The sequence below is a fragment of the Ailuropoda melanoleuca genome, chromosome 1 (assembly GCF_002007445.2).
Source record: "Ailuropoda melanoleuca isolate Jingjing chromosome 1, ASM200744v2, whole genome shotgun sequence".
Lineage (NCBI taxonomy): Eukaryota > Metazoa > Chordata > Mammalia > Carnivora > Ursidae > Ailuropoda > Ailuropoda melanoleuca.
In genome coordinates, this window is record NC_048218.1 from 124922440 (window position 1) to 124942304 (window position 19865).

The 19865-nt window shown below is 38.5% G+C and overlaps 1 protein-coding gene across 1 annotated transcript in view; it reads left to right on the forward strand.

The window, feature by feature from the left end:
* Positions 1-19865, forward strand: part of COG5 (component of oligomeric golgi complex 5) — a 285065-nt gene that overhangs the window by 246012 nt on the left and 19188 nt on the right. The window contains exons 15-18 of the mRNA XM_034666445.1: positions 1389-1499; positions 3001-3063; positions 12308-12411; positions 16037-16274. Coding sequence (XP_034522336.1) covers positions 1389-1499; positions 3001-3063; positions 12308-12411; positions 16037-16274 — 516 coding nt within the window. The remainder of the gene's footprint in view (positions 1-1388; positions 1500-3000; positions 3064-12307; positions 12412-16036; positions 16275-19865) is intronic.

Genomic DNA, 19865 nt, shown 5'->3' on the forward strand with positions numbered 1-19865 from the left:
AGGAAAGGCACAATAAACTGGAGTTCTTTAACCTGATGTCAAAAGGTCTTATCTTGACTTTGTAGCCATCATCATGGGTTGTAATGTTAACAAAGGAATATTCCCTTTATTTTAATTGCAGTTTTTAATATTTTAAAATTGCATTTTATTACTACAAGTAGGAGTTGATAAAGTAGGCATTGAGTTTAATTTTTATAAATGTATGTGTGTGTGTTCATTAAAGGAAAGTAGAAAGCAAAATAGTATTTCTCCAAGACTTTATTTGGCTTGCTATAACAAAGGCAAGATGATCTTAGTTTCAGCTCTCCTAAAAGGCCAGTTTTTCACATGTTGAGATCTGTATCCCCATTCATAGAGTTGACTTAGATCATTTTTATTTGTCCTACTCAAATTTAATTCACCTTTAGAAACAATTGTTACAGGGGCACTTGGGTGGCTCAGTCAATTAAGCATCCAACTCTTGATTTCAGCTCAGGTCATGATCTCGGGTCCTGGGATTGAGCCCCATGTTGGAATCCATGCACAGCACGGAGTTTCTTTGGATTCTCTCTCTCTCTCTCTCCTGCTCCCCACTTGTGCACATGCTCTATCTCTCTAAAATAAGTGGATCTTTAAAAAAAAAACAAAAACAAACAGTTGTTACAGAGGACTTGATTAAAATTTGATCAGTATGAGAATAGTTTATACGTGGATTCTTTTCTCATATCAAACTATAAGAATTCTAGATTAACTCTTAAAGCATTACATATACTATCTCCTAAAACTCGTGTTCAGAACTAAATTAAAGGTGAGGAGTAAAAAGTTCTTAATACCACTTCCTCTGATCATCCATATACAGTATAATCTTAGCTAACTTCCTTTTTCAAACAAATTCTTAATCTATAAAAATGAAAGTAAAACCCTTTTTTCACCACCCATTTCATGGAGTAGTGTGATGGCTTTCAGATGTAATAGGATGGAGGCTTATTTTTATTCCTTCCTCCTTCCCTCCCTTCCTTTATTTACTCTTCTGTGTTTTGTTTTATGGCATATTTCTGAGTTTTTGAGTGGAAAGACTAATGGCAGTTGACAGAAGGTATTCCCTGAGAGGACTGTGCTGATGTATGAAAATACCAGCACACACTGGGCTTCTGGGTCACACATGCCTCAGGTCCATCAGCTCTGAAGTATTGATGGAAGATGTTCTTGTGCACATAATTGAGCTAATTGGGCTTCCTCACTCATAGTGTTCTCTCTACAGAGGTTCCTGGCTGTGCCCGAAGTCTAACACTTGACCTGAATATTTCCAGTCACCCTTTTTTTTTTTTTTTTTGCTCAGGGGCATGAGCTTCCCAGTTAAATATGAACTATCATTTTGGTAATTTCTTTTTCGTGTTGAATTCTTACAGCTCTCCACACAAGGGGATGCAAGCCAGGTGATTGGGCCTCTTACAGAAGGGCAGAGAAGAAATGTGGCAGTAGTGAATTCACTGTATAAGTTTCACCAATCGGTAACAAAGGTAATCTTTATTTTGTTTTAATTAAGTTCTTTTGACTTAATTTCAACTTCTTTCTTTTTGCCTCAAATTTAGACAACAAGGAATTATTATTTAATTTTTTGCAAAAGAATACAGTGGAAACATGATGACTGTAAAATAAACTGCACGATGAACTCTTTTAAACAGTTTTTCTTCCTGGCCTTTATCATTTGTGTCATTTCTTTCTATACATTTCGTTTAAAACATATGAACTCTAGATCATCAGGGTTGGTTGGTATAATCAAGCTTACTGAGCAAATGATTTAAGGGTAAAATGTATGTTTCATATCTTTTAAGAAGCATAATTTCATAAGAACTGTTTAATCCCTTCAACATGAGAAGGTTCCATGTTTGCACAAAGAAGGGGGGAAGGAGCTGCATTAAACACAGTGAATTTTTATGATATAATCACTGATGACTCCTTGGAAGTAGAAAATATATATTCTTTTTGCTATTGTTTTACTAATTAATTTTTTTAATGATGAACTAAAACTTGTTTGCCTTCATATATTATTTCTAAGGTGAAGTGTATTTATAATTACTGGGAAAGGAACACTTTCAACCCAGTCCTTGACTTTTGAGTAGCTTGTGTTTTCTCTCTATAAATCATTTCCAAAATATTTAGTAAGTAGAGAGATAAATATTTAGAAGACCTGAAGGAAGCTAAAGGTTAGGGGATGCTCTTGAAAACATGACCTTTAATTTGAGTTTTAATATGCTCAGTTGTATTTTAGAATAATTATAAGTGATTATTTACTTACTTAAATTTTTAACAAGCCTTTTATCAATTAGGAGTTTCCAAAAATGTGTGTATCACACATTAAACAGACTGTATTTTAAAGCATTATTAACAAGTAAACCTCAGAAAAATAAGTAATGGAAGTAAATAAAAAGAATAAATGATATATTGTCCATTCCCTTTCATTATTACTCTAAAGCATCACAATCAATGAAAGTTTCTCTTTGTTTAGGCTGATTTAAATGCGTTTATTGATACTTTTGAAATCTTCATAATATTTATATTATATGTAAGTGTTTGACATTTGTATTTTAAAGACTTGTCGAAAATTATAGTCAGCCTGGACAAAAATGAATTTTTTAAAAGAAATACGTAAATATGGCTTTAAACTGACCTTTTCAAGTTAAAACTTTATAATTAAAACCTATCTAAAGTGCATAAAAGAAAGCCAACTCTTAGAATTCTTAATGTTTTAATTATTTGAAGTATTTAGTATAATTGCTTATATAATTGCTATATACAGGAAGTATATAGTATACTTGCTTTATACAGTAAAGTAGTTTTCAACCTTTCTTAACTGATAAATACTAATGAGTTTTTAAAACATGTATGAGATATAATCTAAAGTAATAATACTATTTTATGTGTCTGTGAAAACAGCTTTATCATGTTATGACCAAAATTAGTATTTATAAAAATAAATGACTTAAGCAAAACTATAACTGTATCAAAACCTTGTTCTAGGTTGTTTCCAGTCAGAGCTCATTCCCACCAGCAGCTGAGCAAACTATTATCTCAGCCCTAAAGGTAAAAGAATTTAATCTTTGACTCTATAGATCAAAGTGGTTTTAGAATTGTTTGGATGAGTGGGAGATGTCGCATTTTAAAAATAATTCCGAATCCTCTACACACACCAAAAGGAGCTGCTGATAAGTATCCTAAAGAGAAAGAATACATGTGTGTTTATATTTTCTAGAACTTAAAAATAGACCCTGTTGGTGTCTACAGATTGTGTTCTACTTATGAAAATTTTTCATAAGCGAGGGAAGCAAGTCTTCAAGCGTTAACTGTGTCTTAGGGCAGTACAGCCTAGTATGATCCCAGTGAAGTGGTGATTTTGTTCCCTAGGGAACACTGAACAAAGCTGGAGATGTTTTTGATTGTCATGACTGGGAGTGGGGTGCTCTTGGCATCCAGTGCCAGGATACTGTTAAACATCTTGCAATGCATAAGACAGCCCCCAACAAAAACGAATTATTGGGCTCAAATGTCAGTAATGCCAAGGTTGAGAAACTCTAATGTGTATCTGTCAGGTGTGAAATCAGGGTAAATTTCTTTTTTTTTTTTTTAATGTGCTAACACAAATATGCTGAAGAAGTTTAATAAAAAATAATGTTGGTATGAGATTCAGAGCCATATGTAGTTGACAGTGGGTAACTCTTAAAAAACAAGGATATCATTCATATTAGTGATAGTAATAGATATCCTTTAGCACCTGCTACTTGCCAGTCACATGCCATGTAATGAAATATTATAGCAACTATTCAAGCTGTATTTTACACAACTTAGAAAGAATAACTTGCTCAAAGTCCTGATGCTGGTAAACTCAGACCTCACTGACTCCAAAAGAGTTATCTACTACACCTTGCCATCATCATTCATTGGCTTACTAAATATTTATTTGGTATTTACTAAGTAAGTAACACTGTTAGCCGACTCTGGAGCCCAACTCCCTGTATATGAATGCCATCTCAGCTATTTAACTAGCTGTAGGACCTCAGACAAGTTAAATAGTTTTCTCTTGCCTTGGTTTCTGCATCTGTAAAATGGTACAATGTAACCGTACAAAGATAAAAGATGTCAACAGTTGGATGGATTTAGATCACTTGGGTAGAGTTAAAAGAGAGGGAGACGGAAACACACTACCAGTGAACTCCAAGGAGAAATACTTTTTTTTAGAGAGTAAAGAAGCTACAAAGAAACGAGTGTGAGGAAGAGGCTTGGGAGGGGATGATTTCACAAATCCTAAAGGAGAAGGGAATTTCTGAGATCAAATGCTGTCCATAGGTGACATGGATGGGGATTTAACAGGCCCCAAAACTTAAGGACACTGAATTCATATAGGAGGGTGGGAGAAGACAAGTCTGTTTTCCCCCAGCACAGTGAAGGCATACTTGGATGTTCTGTTTTCTCTTTTCCCCCCAGTGTGCTCATCTCATTGTGATGAAATGTTATTAAAGCTGCCATCATAAAATAATTGTTTTTATTAAGAGTTGTCCAAGCTATTTATGATCATAAAAATACCCAAAATCAGGCCAGTATGACAAGCGGAAAGGTCTTAACATTTTTGCTTCCAGACAGGGAATTTACATAGTCTTCTTTTCTGTAGTTCCACATTTTTTCCTTCTCTTCTAGCAGTAGCTGTCCAACACATTTTGATCACTACCCAAGATAAGAAATAGATTTTACTTTTTTTTTTTAAAGATTTTATTTATTTATTTGACAGAGAGAGACAGCCAGCGAGAGAGGGAACACAAGCAGGGGGAGTGGGAGAGGAAGAAGCAGGCTTCCAACGGAGGAGCCTGATGTGGGGCTCGATCCCAGAACTCCGGGATCACGCCCTGAGCCTAAGGCAGATGCTTAACGACTGAGCCACCCAGGCGCCCCGATTTTACTTTTGACCCCGTACACAATACATAAGCATTTATAAATATATACACACGCATGTAACATACACACACACACACACACACAGAGAGAGAGAGAGAGAGAATATACATCTATATGTATTTCTGTAATTGAAACAAAGGTTTCACAGAACAATATTTTTCCTTATTTTGTGTGATGCATACTTATATTTTCTATACTCATCTATTACTTTTTTTTTTTAAGATTTATTTGTTGGAGAGAGAACGCATACATGCAGGGCCAGGGAGAGAGAGAATCTTAAGCAGTCTCCACACTTAGTGCGGAGCCTGACAGAGGGCTGGATCTCACCATTCTGAGGCCATGACCTGAGCTGAAATCAAGAGTCGGCCACTTAACCTACTGTGCCACCCAGGTGCCCCCCCTTCATCTATTACTTTTTAAAATATTCTGATGGTGATTGACTAAATTGATTTTTTGACCCTAATGATCACAGCTCATAGTTAGGGAAAGTCTAGTCTGTGGGTTAAGACAGAGTGCCTACACTTTGCCTGATAATAAAAGTCTCCTGACAAATTAAAAATAGAAATTCTTCAGGGGCGTCTGGGTGGCTCAGTCAATTAAGCATCAGCTCTTGATTTCAGCTCAGGTCATAATCTCAGGGTTGTGGGATTGAGCGCCACATGGGGCTCGGCACGGAGTCTGCTTGAGATCACTTCCTCTCCCTCCCTCTCTGCACTTGCTCTCTCTCAAATAAATAATAAAATCTTAAAAAAAATACTTCAGAGACTATAATTCAGGATAGGGTGTACTCTCTGAATCTGTATTTTTAGCATAAACAAAGGTTATTCCTATTGTTAGTCACTTTGGGCTGGGAGTTGAGGCTATTGCCGGGAAAATGGCCCTGATCCTGGGCCACAGCACTCACTCTCGGATTTGCTCTGTAGAGCCAGGGCCTCATGTAGCTGGGTACTGTGGTGTGCTGAGGCATTGCCAGTTTTGCCCTTGAGAACTGGGTGAGAGAAGACTGGCAGTTGGTTTAAGGCTTCTCTGCCGTGGCCCTGACAATTAGAGACTTAATTGCTTATGTTAACAGAACTCAGTGAAACAGTGTTGAGCTTACTTTTTAAGTTAAATCATATAAAAACCAGATGACATATTAAGTAAAAACAAAACCTTCTGACTTAAAGAAAAAAAGAAAACCTTGAATTTTAAAATTGTGGGAGATTTAATATACTACTTTGAATTAGGGGTAGAATGTTAGGGTACATAAATGATTGCAGCTCAAGAACCAAAAATCTATATGCTTTTATTATTTGATAGAGAAGATTTGTTTTAAAGATTTATTTATTAGAGAGAGAGAGAGCGAGCAGGGGGAGGGGCAGAGGGAGAGAATCTCAAGCAGACTCCCCACTGAGCACAGAGCGAGATGCGGGGCTCTATCCAGCAGTGATGAGATCATGACCTGAGCCAAAGGCAGACGCTTAACCGACTGAGCCACCCAGACATCCCTTGATAGAGAAGATATTAAATATATGTTTCACTTACTAAAAATATAGGTAAGGATATATAATAGTCTTTTCTTCTCTACCTTGTTGAGATTTTATCCAGAATTAAATGTTATTTTAGGCTTGAGGTTTGACATCTCATAATTACCTACTATGTCATGGGTGGCATAATTAATATTAATTTAGAGTCATTTCATTATACCCACTGTCAGCTGTAAGTAGCGTTTAAACACCTTGGCCCAGTAATTCTGATCCATTTATTAGAGATTGTTTTATACAGGTAGTGATTGTATTGCTAGGTTTATGTATGACAATTTTTCATTTCTCCCTTATTGTGTGGGTTTATGTTCTATATGAGAGAATAATCCAGATTGCTGAGGCTTCTATATTTTTGTAATCTTAGCTGTTTTAGGTAACTCTTTGGAAAATGTATGACACACTTCCCTGCTTTGTAAAGAGCTTATGAAATAGAATCTAGTCTCCTTTCTCTGTTCCCTCTGGTAGTCCTTAATCCTCTACCATAGTGGGAAGCCTTACCCAGCCAGAATGAACATTTTCTGTGTAAACTATCATATCGTATGCAAGTAGATTCCTGTTCCCGCGCCCGCCCCCCCCCCCCCCCGCCTCGGTCTTGTTTCACTGGCTAGGACCTCTCCTATAAGTGTTAACTAGTCCTGACTTGGGGGAAAGCACTTCATCCGTATTCTACTTTTTTAAGTATGATGTTAGATGGCCTTTATCAGATTAAACAAGCTCCTTTCTATTCCTAGTTTACTGACACTTTTTTTTATTATAAATTGTATGTCATCAAATAGTTTTTTCTCTGTTGAAATGATCAAATGGTTTTACTCCTTTATTCTGTTAATATAATGCAGAAGTTTATTTTTAAATGTCAAACCCACCTTGGTTATGATGTATTACCCTTTTTATGTGTTCCTGGATTTGATCTACTTAATTTTTGTTAAAGGTGTTTGCATCTATAATCATAAGGGATACTGTTATGTAGTTTTCTTGTAATTTCTTTGTCTGATTTTGGTATTATTACTGTCGTCATTAATTAGGTTTGGAAGTATTTCCTCCTGTTCAGTTTTCTGAAAGAACTTGTATTTTCTTCTTACGTGCTTTGTAGAATTCACCAGTGAAGCCATCGGGCCTGTGGTTCTCTTTGTAGGGAGTTTATAACTACAGATTTGATTTGGTTAATAGGTAAAAAAGGCTATTCAAATTATGTTTCTTTTTGAATGAGCTTTGATACTTTGTAATTTTCCAGGTATTTGTATATTCATCTAAGTTCCCTGATTTGTCAGAATAATGTTGTACATAATAATCTCTTACTGTCCTTTTAATGTCATTAGAACCTATAGTGATAACGTCTTTTTAATTGTTTCTGTTGGTGGTGGTTGTGTTCTCTTTTTTTCTTCATCAGTTTAGCTAGGGGTTTATCAGTTTTGTTGATCTTTTCAGAGAGCCAGCTTTTGAATTTATTAGTTTTCTCTGTTGTTTGTCTTTTTTATTGATTTCTGCTTTTGTCTTTTTTATTTCCTTCTACTTTGGATTTTCTTTGCCTTTTTTTTTTTTAATATATGTTATACCATTGATTTTTAGACCTTTTCCCTCCGAAAATAAATTTAACAAGTTGTAAATTTCCCTCTAAGCACTTCACTTTTGATATGTTATGCTTTTATCTTCATTCGTTTAAAATATTTTCTAATTTCCATTGCAATTTCTTATTTGATTCATGGGTTATTTGGAAGTGTGTGTGTGTTGTGTTTTTTTTTGAATTTTGATTGTGATTTTCCTAGATGTCTTACGGATTTTTCAGTTTAATTCTGTTATCAAAAAACATACTCTGTGTTATTCCAGTTATTTAAATTTATTGAGTCTAGTTTTATGTGGTCTGTCTTGCTGAATGAACCATGTGTGCTTGACAAAAACGTGTAATCTACAGTTGTTGGTTATAGTGTGCTATAAAGATCAGTTAGGTCAAGGTAGTGGTAATGCATTTAGTGATAATGTGTTTAGATCTTCTCTGTCTCTACTGATATTTTATATAGTCGTTCTATCAATTGCTGAAAGACAGAAGTTAACAGTTTTCTACCATGACTGTGGACCTCTTAAGTCTGTCAATTCTTGATGCCTCCGTTTTGAAGCTATTACTAGCTCTGTTAAAGCTGTGTTACATACATTATTTATTATTGTTATATCTTCCTGATGAACTGGTGCTTTCATCATTATGAAATATCCCTCTTTAGCTTTGTTAATACTTACTGTCATGCAGTTTGTTTTATCTGATGTTAATGTAGCTACTTCACCCTTTTTATTCTCAATGTTTACATGATATATCTTCTGTCCATTTACTTTCAACTCTTCTGTGTCTTTATTTTTAAAGTGTGTCTCCTGTAGACAATAAATAGTTGTCTTTTTGTCTGTTCTGGTAATCTCTACCTTTTAACTGGAGAGTTTAGTCCAGTGACATTATATAATTATTAATAAGGTTTTATTTAGGTGTATAGTTTTATCTGTTTTTTGTTTATCCCATTTGTTTTGGGGAGTTTTTTGCTTTCTCTTTTCCTCCTTTTCTGTCTTCTTTTGGATTCTTTGGAAATTTTTTTTGAATTCCATTTTAATTTATTAGATTTTTATCTGAACCTTTTCATGTGATGTTTTTAGGGGTTCTTCTGTAGATTGCCATATACATCCCTAAGTTTACGTAATCTTCATAGAGTTAATACTGCACCATGTTATATAAAATGCAGAGACCTCATGTTTATAGAAGTACATTTACATCTGCATGCATCTAGTGCAATTTTTTTAGTTTAAAATATCCATTTGGTTCTTTTTTACACTTTCAATCACTCTGCTGAGGTTTCCTATTATTTGTTGTAAGCATTTTTTTTTTAGACCTCACTGAGGTTCTTGCCTAATAATTGTAGAGTCTGGATCATCTCAGAGTTGGGAGCTGTTGATGATCTTTTCCCTTGAAAACTGGTAACATTTCCAAGCTTTTTGTATATGTAGTAATTTTTAATATATCCTGGTAGTTGTGAAAGTTATATTGTGTAAAACTCAGTATTTTTTAATATTTTTTTACATTGCTCCTGAATGTTGATGGTATTTCTTTAGTGATTAATCAGCCTGATTAGACTCTAATTGTACACTGCCATACCTGCAGCTGGCCATGCCTCAGACCTCAGTTCAATTCTCAAGCCTTGGTTGCCAGCCACTTTGTGTTTGCTCTGCACAGGCATGGTTGATGAGTCAGCTGAAGACTAGTGCTGAGCTTAAATATAGAATTAGGCATTTTTCTCTGGCTCCCTCCTTTATGAAGTTCCCATCTCACTCTCTAGCAGCCCTGGTCGAACCAGGGCTCCTTTCCATTGTACCTTTGGCCTGAAAGACTGCTGGATTTGTTTTGTTTTGTTTTTCTCTCTGGAGTTTTAGCCATCCTGCCTTGCCGCCACCATGACTGTAGGCACTCTTAGGGCAAAGGCACAGAAAATGGAGAACTCACTTTCTTCTCTTGCTTGCTCTAGATTTCCATAGCCCTCTAAAACTACCTGCTTTTTTCCCCATCTCTAGAGCCCTCTGTTATAGGAGGGTCTGTAGTTAGATGCTCACTCCTTCATAGCAGAGTAGAAAACTTACTCTTCTTTCTTGAGATCTTGTCCATTTATTATTCTACCATACTCTAAGGTCTCTTCCTGCTTCTCTGTTGCAAGTGGGCCAAGTGTAACCAAAAGCTCATCGGAGTCACACACACCTAGGAAATCCCAGCCCTTCTGCTTGCTCACTTAAGGACAGTGTCCTTCACTTCGCTTTAGTTTCCCTATCTATAAATTGCTTTAGATTCCCCATCTATAAGTTAGAGATTTTAATATTCTTAGAGGAAGGAATGATTGAATTTTAACTGGAATTATGTGAGGCACATAGCATAGTACCCAGCACATAATATATATACTGAATAAAAATCTTACCCTCTTAATCCTTCAGGGACTCCTCCTCTTCTGAATGACTTCAAAATGGCATTTAGCCTTACTCTACAAACCATTATCTGGGATCTCATTGACTCTTTTGGCTTTATCTTCCCTCTTAAAAGCCAAAGACTACCAAATCTAGTCAAAATGTGTCAATAACTACAAACGTAAATATTTCAGTACCTCCTCGTAGCCTGTGTGGATTTCCCGTAAGTCCTTTAAGAAACTCATGTCCAAATCTGAATTCATCATTTTCTCTCTCCATCCCCAAACCAACCTGTTACTGCTGCATTTAGACATTCAGTTAATAATATCACCAAATCGTGAAAGAAAAAGAAAAATCTAAGTGTATCCTTAAATTTTTTTGCTCCATATTTTTCAAATGTAATTACCAAATCCTGCTGTTCTCCTTTTACAGTATTCCCAACCTGTATCCTCATATCTATCCTACTGCCTCTGGTTTGGTTTGGGCACTCACCATTTTGCTTTGATGCTACAACTGCCTTTAGTCTGTTTATGCGGTCTGCCATCCAACATGATGTTTCCCAAATTCAAACCTCTAACTGTATTTTTTCACTGCTTAAAACCCATCATTGGTTTCCCGTTCCCTTCAGGGTAAATGCCCAGCTCCTAGCAGTCTGCGCAGAGTACATCTGCTGTGTCCCTTCCACGTGGGCAGGCGCCTCACACTCTGTGTGGAACGCTTTGCAGTCAAAGGCATCAGCTTTCCCGGGCAGCTGTGACTTCAACAGATGCCCTCTCAGCCCCATCTTTCCTCACTTGGTTCTTAACTATTTGTCCTTTGAATTTCAGTTTAGGCAGTGCCCTTTGTTTTCCAGATCATCTCATCGTAAGGGAGGTTTCTCCCATTATCCCATAGCATCCTGTAGTTACCTGCTGTCACTAGATTGTGAACTCCTGAGGGCAAACTGCAGCTGCTCAGGCGTTGTTTGCAATCTCTCTCTCTGCCTCCCTCTCCCTCTCAATCCCCACAGATAGTAGTTTACTTTTATCAGAGACTAAGGGCTAGAGATGACATTTAGGAATTTAATGAATAAGAATCCTATATAACCTTTACTGACTAATTTCTATCATTTGTATAAGCCAAATGCCATCCGTCTTCATTATATGTAATCATCATTTCATATATAATATATTTAAATTTTAGATTGTAAGTGTGTCCTGAGGCCTAGTCAATATTCTCACACTAAAAACCCATAACTAAGACCAAGTGGTCTTCTATAACCTAACCAGTAGTTCTGCCTCACTGGCGAGCAGTTCTCAGCCTTCGCGCTATTGACGTCTATTTAGGCTGGGCAGTTCGTTGTTGTGGTAGACTGTCCTGTGCATTGTCGGTTGTGTAGCAGCATCCCAAATGCCCATGCCAGAGTCTCAGGTACTGCTGTTTGTGGCATAAACTGGAAAGGGAAGATGGTGCCAAGTACCAAAAGTATTCCTTCTGAATAGGAACGTAATCCATGAAATGCCTAACTCTTCTGCCCTGTAAGAATCACCAGCGTGTTTAGTATATTCACTCTGCTTAAAATGTTGTTCCAGTTTTGAAGAATGACTTTTGGTCTTGCCTCACTCTTTACAGAAACTTTACAAAATGTGTTCATTTGATCTTTGTAAGTAGCACTGCTCCTCTCCTTTCTCCAGGAGCTCATTTGACCATGAAACTTCTTGAAAACTTGAGAGAAGTGGGGGAGTTGAAATTTGCAGTGCCATGTTCCACATATTGTCAGCTTTAAAGATCATTCCCAACAGCAGTTGGGAGAGGATCAGACTTCGGTCGGGTTATTACAGTTCAAAAACTGTATATAGTCGGGATTTGATATAAAAACTTTTAGTCGGAATGCTTCTCCCATCTTGGATTTCTTTGTGTTGGTCCTTAATTTTGCCTACCCTTCCTTTTCTTTTTAGACAGTCCATGCTCTTATGGGAAGCGCTGTGCAGCCCTTACTGACTTCAGTGGGAGATGCCATAGAGGCCATAATCATCACTATGCATCAAGAAGATTTTTCTGGGTAAGCACTTACAAACACAATTTTCACTAGCCTTTACTGCATTTGTTTTTCATTTACCCACCTCCACCCTTCCTCCCTAAGTCTGTTTCCACCTAGGCCTTGTTCCTCTTGTGACCGGTTTGGCCTCCAGCGTCCTACTACTTTATCCATTGTGCGTGCCATTAGCTGATTAAAGTTTTTCAATTCTTGTTTTCATCATTTCTCTCCTGTCATTGAAACACAGAATCATTAACATTTGTGGGACTTGGCTTGGCACTGCAGGACTTCTGGTAGTTGGGACCATCTTTTGTTTTCAAGCTGATCTTAATCCTTCTTCCTCATAAATGCCCTGTATTTGAGTCTCTGGCATAGGCATGTTATTTCTTATATAAAATGTCCCAGCTCTGCCATGATGCTGGTCTGAATCCTGCTCTGGCCTTGAGGGCACGCTGCATCCCAACCCCCTACAAGAATCATTTTCCTTTTTCAGAGTTTTGTGGCAACCCAATCTTGTGTCACATCTAGCTTAATCAGTGCTTCGGGAATATTCCACAGCTGTTTACAAGAGTACTGCTTATCTGTATCATATGTATCTTGAGAATAAAAATCACTGGTCCTAACCCAGTGTTTACTGAAATGTTTTTAAGGAGAGTAAGATGGTTTGAGCTCCATGTATTAGGACATTATTTGTAGAGAATTTGGAATAGTTATTGGCACATGCTTAGAGTGATTTTTTTAAAAAACTTAACCACATTCTAGAGCTAAACATTCAAATATTAATATGTAGATGTGTTTTATATCCCTAGTTCATAGTTACTATTTTTGAATTTTCCTATTTCTATTTATATTCATGTTGTTTAAATATCTACTTTATTAAATGTCTAGCCGCTAGTCTAGCTGTTTGTAGAAAATTGTGTGAATTTTATGCTGCCCTTTAATTTTTCACATCACTTATTTCATTCACAGAATATATTTTGAAGGGTAAAAGGTCACTCTTTTTAATAATAGACTGAAGCACAGAGGGTAAAGTGTATTATACACAAAATGCTCTAATATTTGGAGACAGGAATACAAAACTGCTGATTTAGCAGTATTTGGAAGGAAATGAATTTTGTTCAGAAGTGGTCTGAGATGTCCCGGTTAGTCCAATCCTCTATGCCTCTGAAAAGGAAGCAGGAAGGGAAGTCTCCTTATTTTAGGTAAAGGGAATAAAACAGGTTTATCTTGTCAGCCAGCTGTATATGGAGTGTGGTTACAGAAGCCCTCTGCTATTTAAAAAGTATTGCTCGGGGCACCTGGGTGGCTCAGTCGTTAAGTGTCTGCCTTTGGCTCAGGGTGTGATCCCGGAGTTCTGGGATCAAGCCCCACATCAGGCTCCTCCACTGGGAGCCTGCTTCTTCCTCTCCCACTCCCCCTGCTTGTGTTCCCTCTCTCACTGGCTGTCTCTCTCTCTGTCAAATAAATAAATAAAATCTTAAAAGAAAAAAAATATTGCTTAACACAGTTTCCTGGTATTTGAAATGTGTTTAATAGGATCAGTGTGTTTCTCTCCAAATCAAATAAAACTCAAAATGTAAATGTCTGATTGACATAGTACATTGATTGAAATTCTCTGATTTAATGTAAAATGACTCATCTCTGATTATAGCTTTGAATGGGGGAGGGAAGGCAGTAAAAGTAGGAAGCCCCTAGATCCTGAAGTGATGGCTGTGCACCTCAGGCACGGGGAGAGCACACGTGCACCCGCAAAAGTTCGGGGACCTGAAGGTGAGCATGTGCCACTTCTCAGGTGTGCATCCAGGTGGTCTTTCTGCCTTCAGCTTGCACGTGCAGGCTCTCATCATAAAGACCCTTCAGTTTCGGCACAGCTTCTGCTGCACTCCGTCAGTTGAAAATCTCTTACTGAAAGCTTCAGCATAATTGGGAAAACTGCACTTTAGCTAAAGATGGCCAAGCAAATTTCATATTTTAATAAATTTAAATTCAGCTTCTAATTCACACTAAGAATTGATAATACCAATTTCAAAATTTTGTCTGATGGATTATTTTACTTATTTTGACATGTGCTTGGAACTGGTTTTAGTATATTATTTTCTAATCCTCATGGAGATCATTTCAAGTGACTAGATGAAAATTCTTGAAATACTGCTCTGGAGTAGTACAAGATCACAACAGTGCTTTTGATAAAGCAAAAGAAAACATGAAAGAGGTTGGTACCTTTTTTTTTTCCAACCTAGTGTGTTGAACTGAACAAAGATAGGCAGTGCAGTGGTCTGAATCTGACACAGCCAAATCCACATAACATTGCCGTCAGTGACTAAGCTGTGGTACTGAACACAGTATTAGTCCATCGTGCTCCCGTTTAGTGGCCTTGCGTTAGTTAGGATGTTCTTTCTTACACCTGAACAGAATCTCTCCCTTTTGGAACTTCAGACTGGTTTCTCTATTTGTTTGCTTCTGGAAATAGAAGACCTTTGGTTAGCATCCTCTGATAATAAGCATTCATTGCTGTCTTTGAAAATAATTAAGTTCGCCTCATTCTCTTGCTCTAGGCATTTGAGTCATATCTGTTGTTCTTCTTTAGACCATTGCCACTTTTTCTACGTCATTCTCAGAAAATGGAAACACTCATTTTTTGAAGGCGATTCAGCACTTTGTAGCCAGTGATCTCATTGGTTAGCTAATTAATATCAGGTGATTTCTAATTTTGGTATAACTTCTTTCCTATAAATATTTCACATTCTTTTAATATATTCCTTAAAGAGCAATTATAAACACTTATAAATTATAAATAGTATTTCATGGAGCATCAGCTGGCATCATCTGTTGATCCAAATTAAAGCCTTTGCAAACCTCATCATCTGGGAGGAAAAAATTGCATACCATGTGTATTGTTACATAACCAGTTCCACAGGCAGAAATCTACTATTGGCCTGATCAGATTAAATAGCACAGGAGCAGAAATACCTTTGCCAAGAATTTGTTCGGGGAAGGCAGTGTTTTTCTGCCCTTACAAAGTGTAAAATGCTATTTCAGGCTTCATTATTGATTTATTCACTAACCAGGCAAAACATATGAGTGGATGGAGATTTGTAAAGCTGAGAAGGACCTTGAGAGGTCAGAGAGTGCATAAGGCACTGTGTGAATCGCCCGAGACAGATGGTTGTCCTTTTCATTCTTTTATTTTTTTTTATTTTTTTTTAAAGATTTTATTTATTTATTTGACAGAGATAGAGACAGTCAGTGAGAGAGGGGACACAAGCGGGGAGTGGGAGAGGAAGAAGCAGGCTCCCAGCAGAGGAGCCTGACGTGGGGCTCGATCCTGTAACGCCGGGATCACGCCCTGAGCCGAAGGCAGACGCTTAACCGCTGTGCCACCCAGGCGCCCCTGTCCTTTTCATTCTTAATAATATCTCGGTAAATGGATTCTAAGATTTCTTTAGTAATCTTCCTAGCATCTTAAAACAGTTCTTTATAATTTAAACATTGTTTTATGCTCCTTAACTCTTAGTAAAAATAAGTAATACCTTTTTTACCACTGTGGGAAAAAATTGCTTAGGAATGAAACAGCAGGTGGCCGGGGCGGGGGTCTGGCAAAAGTTGAATAGTGGCTGTTAGTGCATTGGCTGTCTTTTCTCTTTCACAGGTCACTGTCCGGCTCAGGAAAGCCTGATGTTCCTTGTTCTCTGTACATGAAGGAGCTTCAGGGTTTCATTGCCAGAGTTATGAGTGACTACTTCAAACACTTTGAATGCTTGGATTTTGTCTTTGACAACACTGAAGCTATCGCCCAAAGAGCAATTGAACTTTTTGTTCGCAATGCCAGTCTCATACGATCTCTCGGTGAAGGTGGGAAAGTACGAATTGCTGCTGATTTTGCACAGGTAAATTGATGCATAGCTACAAAGGGGGAAATGTTGCACCCAGTATTATCTGTTCATTCAAAGACTAAGTTTGTATTCTTTAGTGTTTTAAAGAGTTGAAGCAGAAAGAAAAATAAATTCATTTAAACTGAATTGGTAAGAAAAAGAGAAGAGTTTAAAGAGACTTTCATACCAGATTTTTTTTCTTTGTATTTAATAAACAAATCATCACTCATCTTTGAGATTTCAAGGTTAAGGTGAAGTAGCTCGTCCCGTAGTACAGAAACATATCTCACTTTTACATAATGTAGGGCTTTCTTACTGTTTTACTATCCCATGAGGTTAGTATTGAGAAGAGTAATTGATTAATTTTGCTGGGAAATAATATAGGCAATGACATTTCCTTTGAATACTATAAAGGGGCTATCTGTTGTCATGTAAAGAGAAAGAACTCCCAGCACATCTGCAATCCTCTAATGGCCAGCTCAGTGTTCCAAGACAATGTTCTAATCCATTTAGATGCACGGTGGGCCACATGCATAGAGAGCCTGATTATTTGGTCTCCCTCTATTGAACCGAGTACCTTTCTTGTGTATAGCCAGCCTTGAAATCATTCCAGGGTCTTGAACCATGATCACCTCTTATAGAAAGGGGTTTTTCCCTTTTTCCTTTAGACAGATTTTTTTTGAAGCCTTCCAATAGTATTAGAGGCAAAGAAGAAACACCTCATACATACTTGAATGAAAAGGTTCCGAAAGAGATCTCTATTATTTACATAGCATGTCAAAGGTAGACTCATTTTTTATGCTTTTCAGAGCTGTTAACTTTACTAGGCTAAAGAGTTATTCAGATGCATTATTCATAGTTTGACAGATCCTCCCAGCTAATAAAGGTAGTCACATTTAATGTCCTTATTTATGCCTCTGTGTATCTGGGAGCAGGTCTGGGTTCATTATTGTCACACCAAGGAGAAGATGTGGGAAACTCCTTGTACTGGGGGTGATTGTCAGACTCATACCTGATAGAAGTTCAGAGGGAACAGGAACATTATCTAATGTTTCAAGAGCCAGGCTCTTCACATATTAATTGGTCTAAAATTAGTCATTTTCATCCCCCAATGATATGCCTGAGGCCACTAGACCATAGTAAAGAGCCTTCCTTTGGGAAATATGTCTTAGGTAGCCTAGACATAAAAATGGGAATTAAATGTTACCATTAATGTTGCTCCTTTGACCTTTCCCATTTTCAGAAGCTTCCTTCTCATGCCCTTGTACACTTCGCTTTGTTGCTACGGGTAAACTTCAGCTTAAAGAGGATTGTGTGTAAACAGGGTGTTACCTGTCCCTTACTGCGGTCACGGGCTGCTCACTGAACTGAAAATACCGGGACGCACCACGTCCTGCTCTTGTTTGTTAAAAACACTGAGTGCTACTGAAATGAGCGGCTGTTCTCTTTTTCCCCCTTTCCTCCTGAACTGTGTTTTTCTTTTCCTCTCCTCCTCCCTCCCCTGGCCTCCCTCCCGCACCAGTTTATTTGCATTCTGCTCCAGCTGGCTCTTGAGTCACTTTCCTGGAGGCAGCACTTCAAGTCCGATAAGAGTGGCAGTGCGCTAGATGGCCCAAATGAGTGTGCCAGCCAAGCGGCTCTTCCTCCCGCGTTTCATTTTAATGATACGCTCCCTTAGGAGTCTTGAAAGATGGAAAGCGTTGTCCTGTAACCCTTGCTATGGCAGCCAGCGCCTGCTCAAAACACAGAGCCTCCCGTGGCCGGTTGAGCTCCCACCCCCCAGAACCTACATTATTCGGACTTTGACTTGGCATCTCTTCTTTCTCCTGTTGCCCAGTCAGCCAGACCTTTTCTCAGGTCCCTTCCCATAAGAGAAATGAGACTCATTAGTAGGCTCCCGGGCCTCCCGTTCGCCATTTCTTCAGTAGGGAAACTGCAGCATCTACTCGGTGGGAAGCCCCGCCGTGAGGCTGTGGCGCTGATTCCTTTGTTCCCTCCCTGACGGTGTGGCCCAGTTTCAGAGCATCCTGCCATCAGCTTGCGGATGGTTCCCCACCCTGCGGGCTGTGGTCACAGGAGAGACAGGTGGGAGCGCTGTCACATTTGTGACCAGTAGCTTTGGTAAATAGGATCCAGCTACTCCTCCCCTCCCCCATATTTAAGGAAACAGTGAACGGGGGTTTTGTTTAATTTGACGCAGTCTCTTGCCACACCTGAAGTCACGTGATGCCGCCCCTCAGCTTTCGGGACCATACTTAGTTGGATGTGTTTTCCCGGGTGAGTCAAAAACACTTAGGTATTACCCTGACATTGTTCACAGGCATCACCTGGGAACTAGAAAGCCTTTTGACTGCCTCATTATTGAAAGTTCTATCAGTTTGTATTCAAAATGTAGCACAACCATGGAGGCCACTGGAATCAAGAACACACAAATTCTCTCTGGGTTTTAAAAGCGTTTTCGTGCTAACAGTGCCCGCTCATTCTGGCGTAAATAGCAGAAAGAGAAAGAGCTCAGGAAGAGACCTGTAGAGTAGGTTTGGGATTGCAGAGTATTTGTCATTCGGTCCAGTTGCAAAGACAGATAATGATAGATTTTAAAGATTTCTTTAGGAATCCTAACTTGTCCCTCCTGGCTCTGTTGCACAGGTAAAAGAGAAAGTAGTTGCTGGGTGCCATCTGGAGGGTTCACGGTGAGGGAAGTACCCGACATACAGCCTCCTTAGGAATCAGGTCATGGGCATGAGGTGGTTTCCTACAGGTAATTAATTTCCTACTGTGACCACATGCTCTCTGTTGTCTACACTCCTCACACAGCAGTTCAAGGCCACTGCAGTCTGCTGACTCACAGCCTCTCGGGGGATTTGTCCACACTGCCCTCTGAAGCACACACTTCCCTCCGCCCCTCAATTTCGTTTCTTCCCCAAGGGACAGGATGGCTCGTGGAGCTGGCATTAAATTATTAATTCAGTGGTACTCCTAGCAGTTTCTATTTATAGGTCTTCTGGTGCCCTTTTAAATATACATAAATATGTATTTCACTTTGCCTGAATATATACATTTAGAAAAGAAAACAAAATAATGAAGTCTTCCATTGCAATTGCCTCTTCTCCTGAACAGTGTCAAGGCAGGAGAGCGGTAGGAGTATCCAGAGATGCCCCGCGGTTAACCACATGTCTGCGGTGGGGCAGGAGCTGCTCTGTAATTAGTTGCCTGTGCCTGCAGCTGACCCCTCGCTCCCTGAAAACCGGGAGCGGGAGAGAGGCAATTGTACCTGCCGTTTGTATATCCACAGCTAATTGCAGAGTCACCTCCTCGAAAAGGAACACTCCTGCCCTTTGGAAACATGGCCTTTATTGTTTCATGGAATTCTGGCAGACGAAAATGGTTTTTAGTACACTAGAGGTCCTTTATTTATTTTAAACATTTAACATTTTGAGATTATACTCTGGCATGGAAATCTCCTGTACCATCATAGATTATACAGCAGTTCAAGGTCATATTCTCTCATATGTTAACATTCCACGCTGCTCAAGTGCTAAGGCAAAGGTTTTTTGGTTTAATCTTTGAAGATGGTGGATCCACTAGGGTAATTGAAAAAAATGTCAG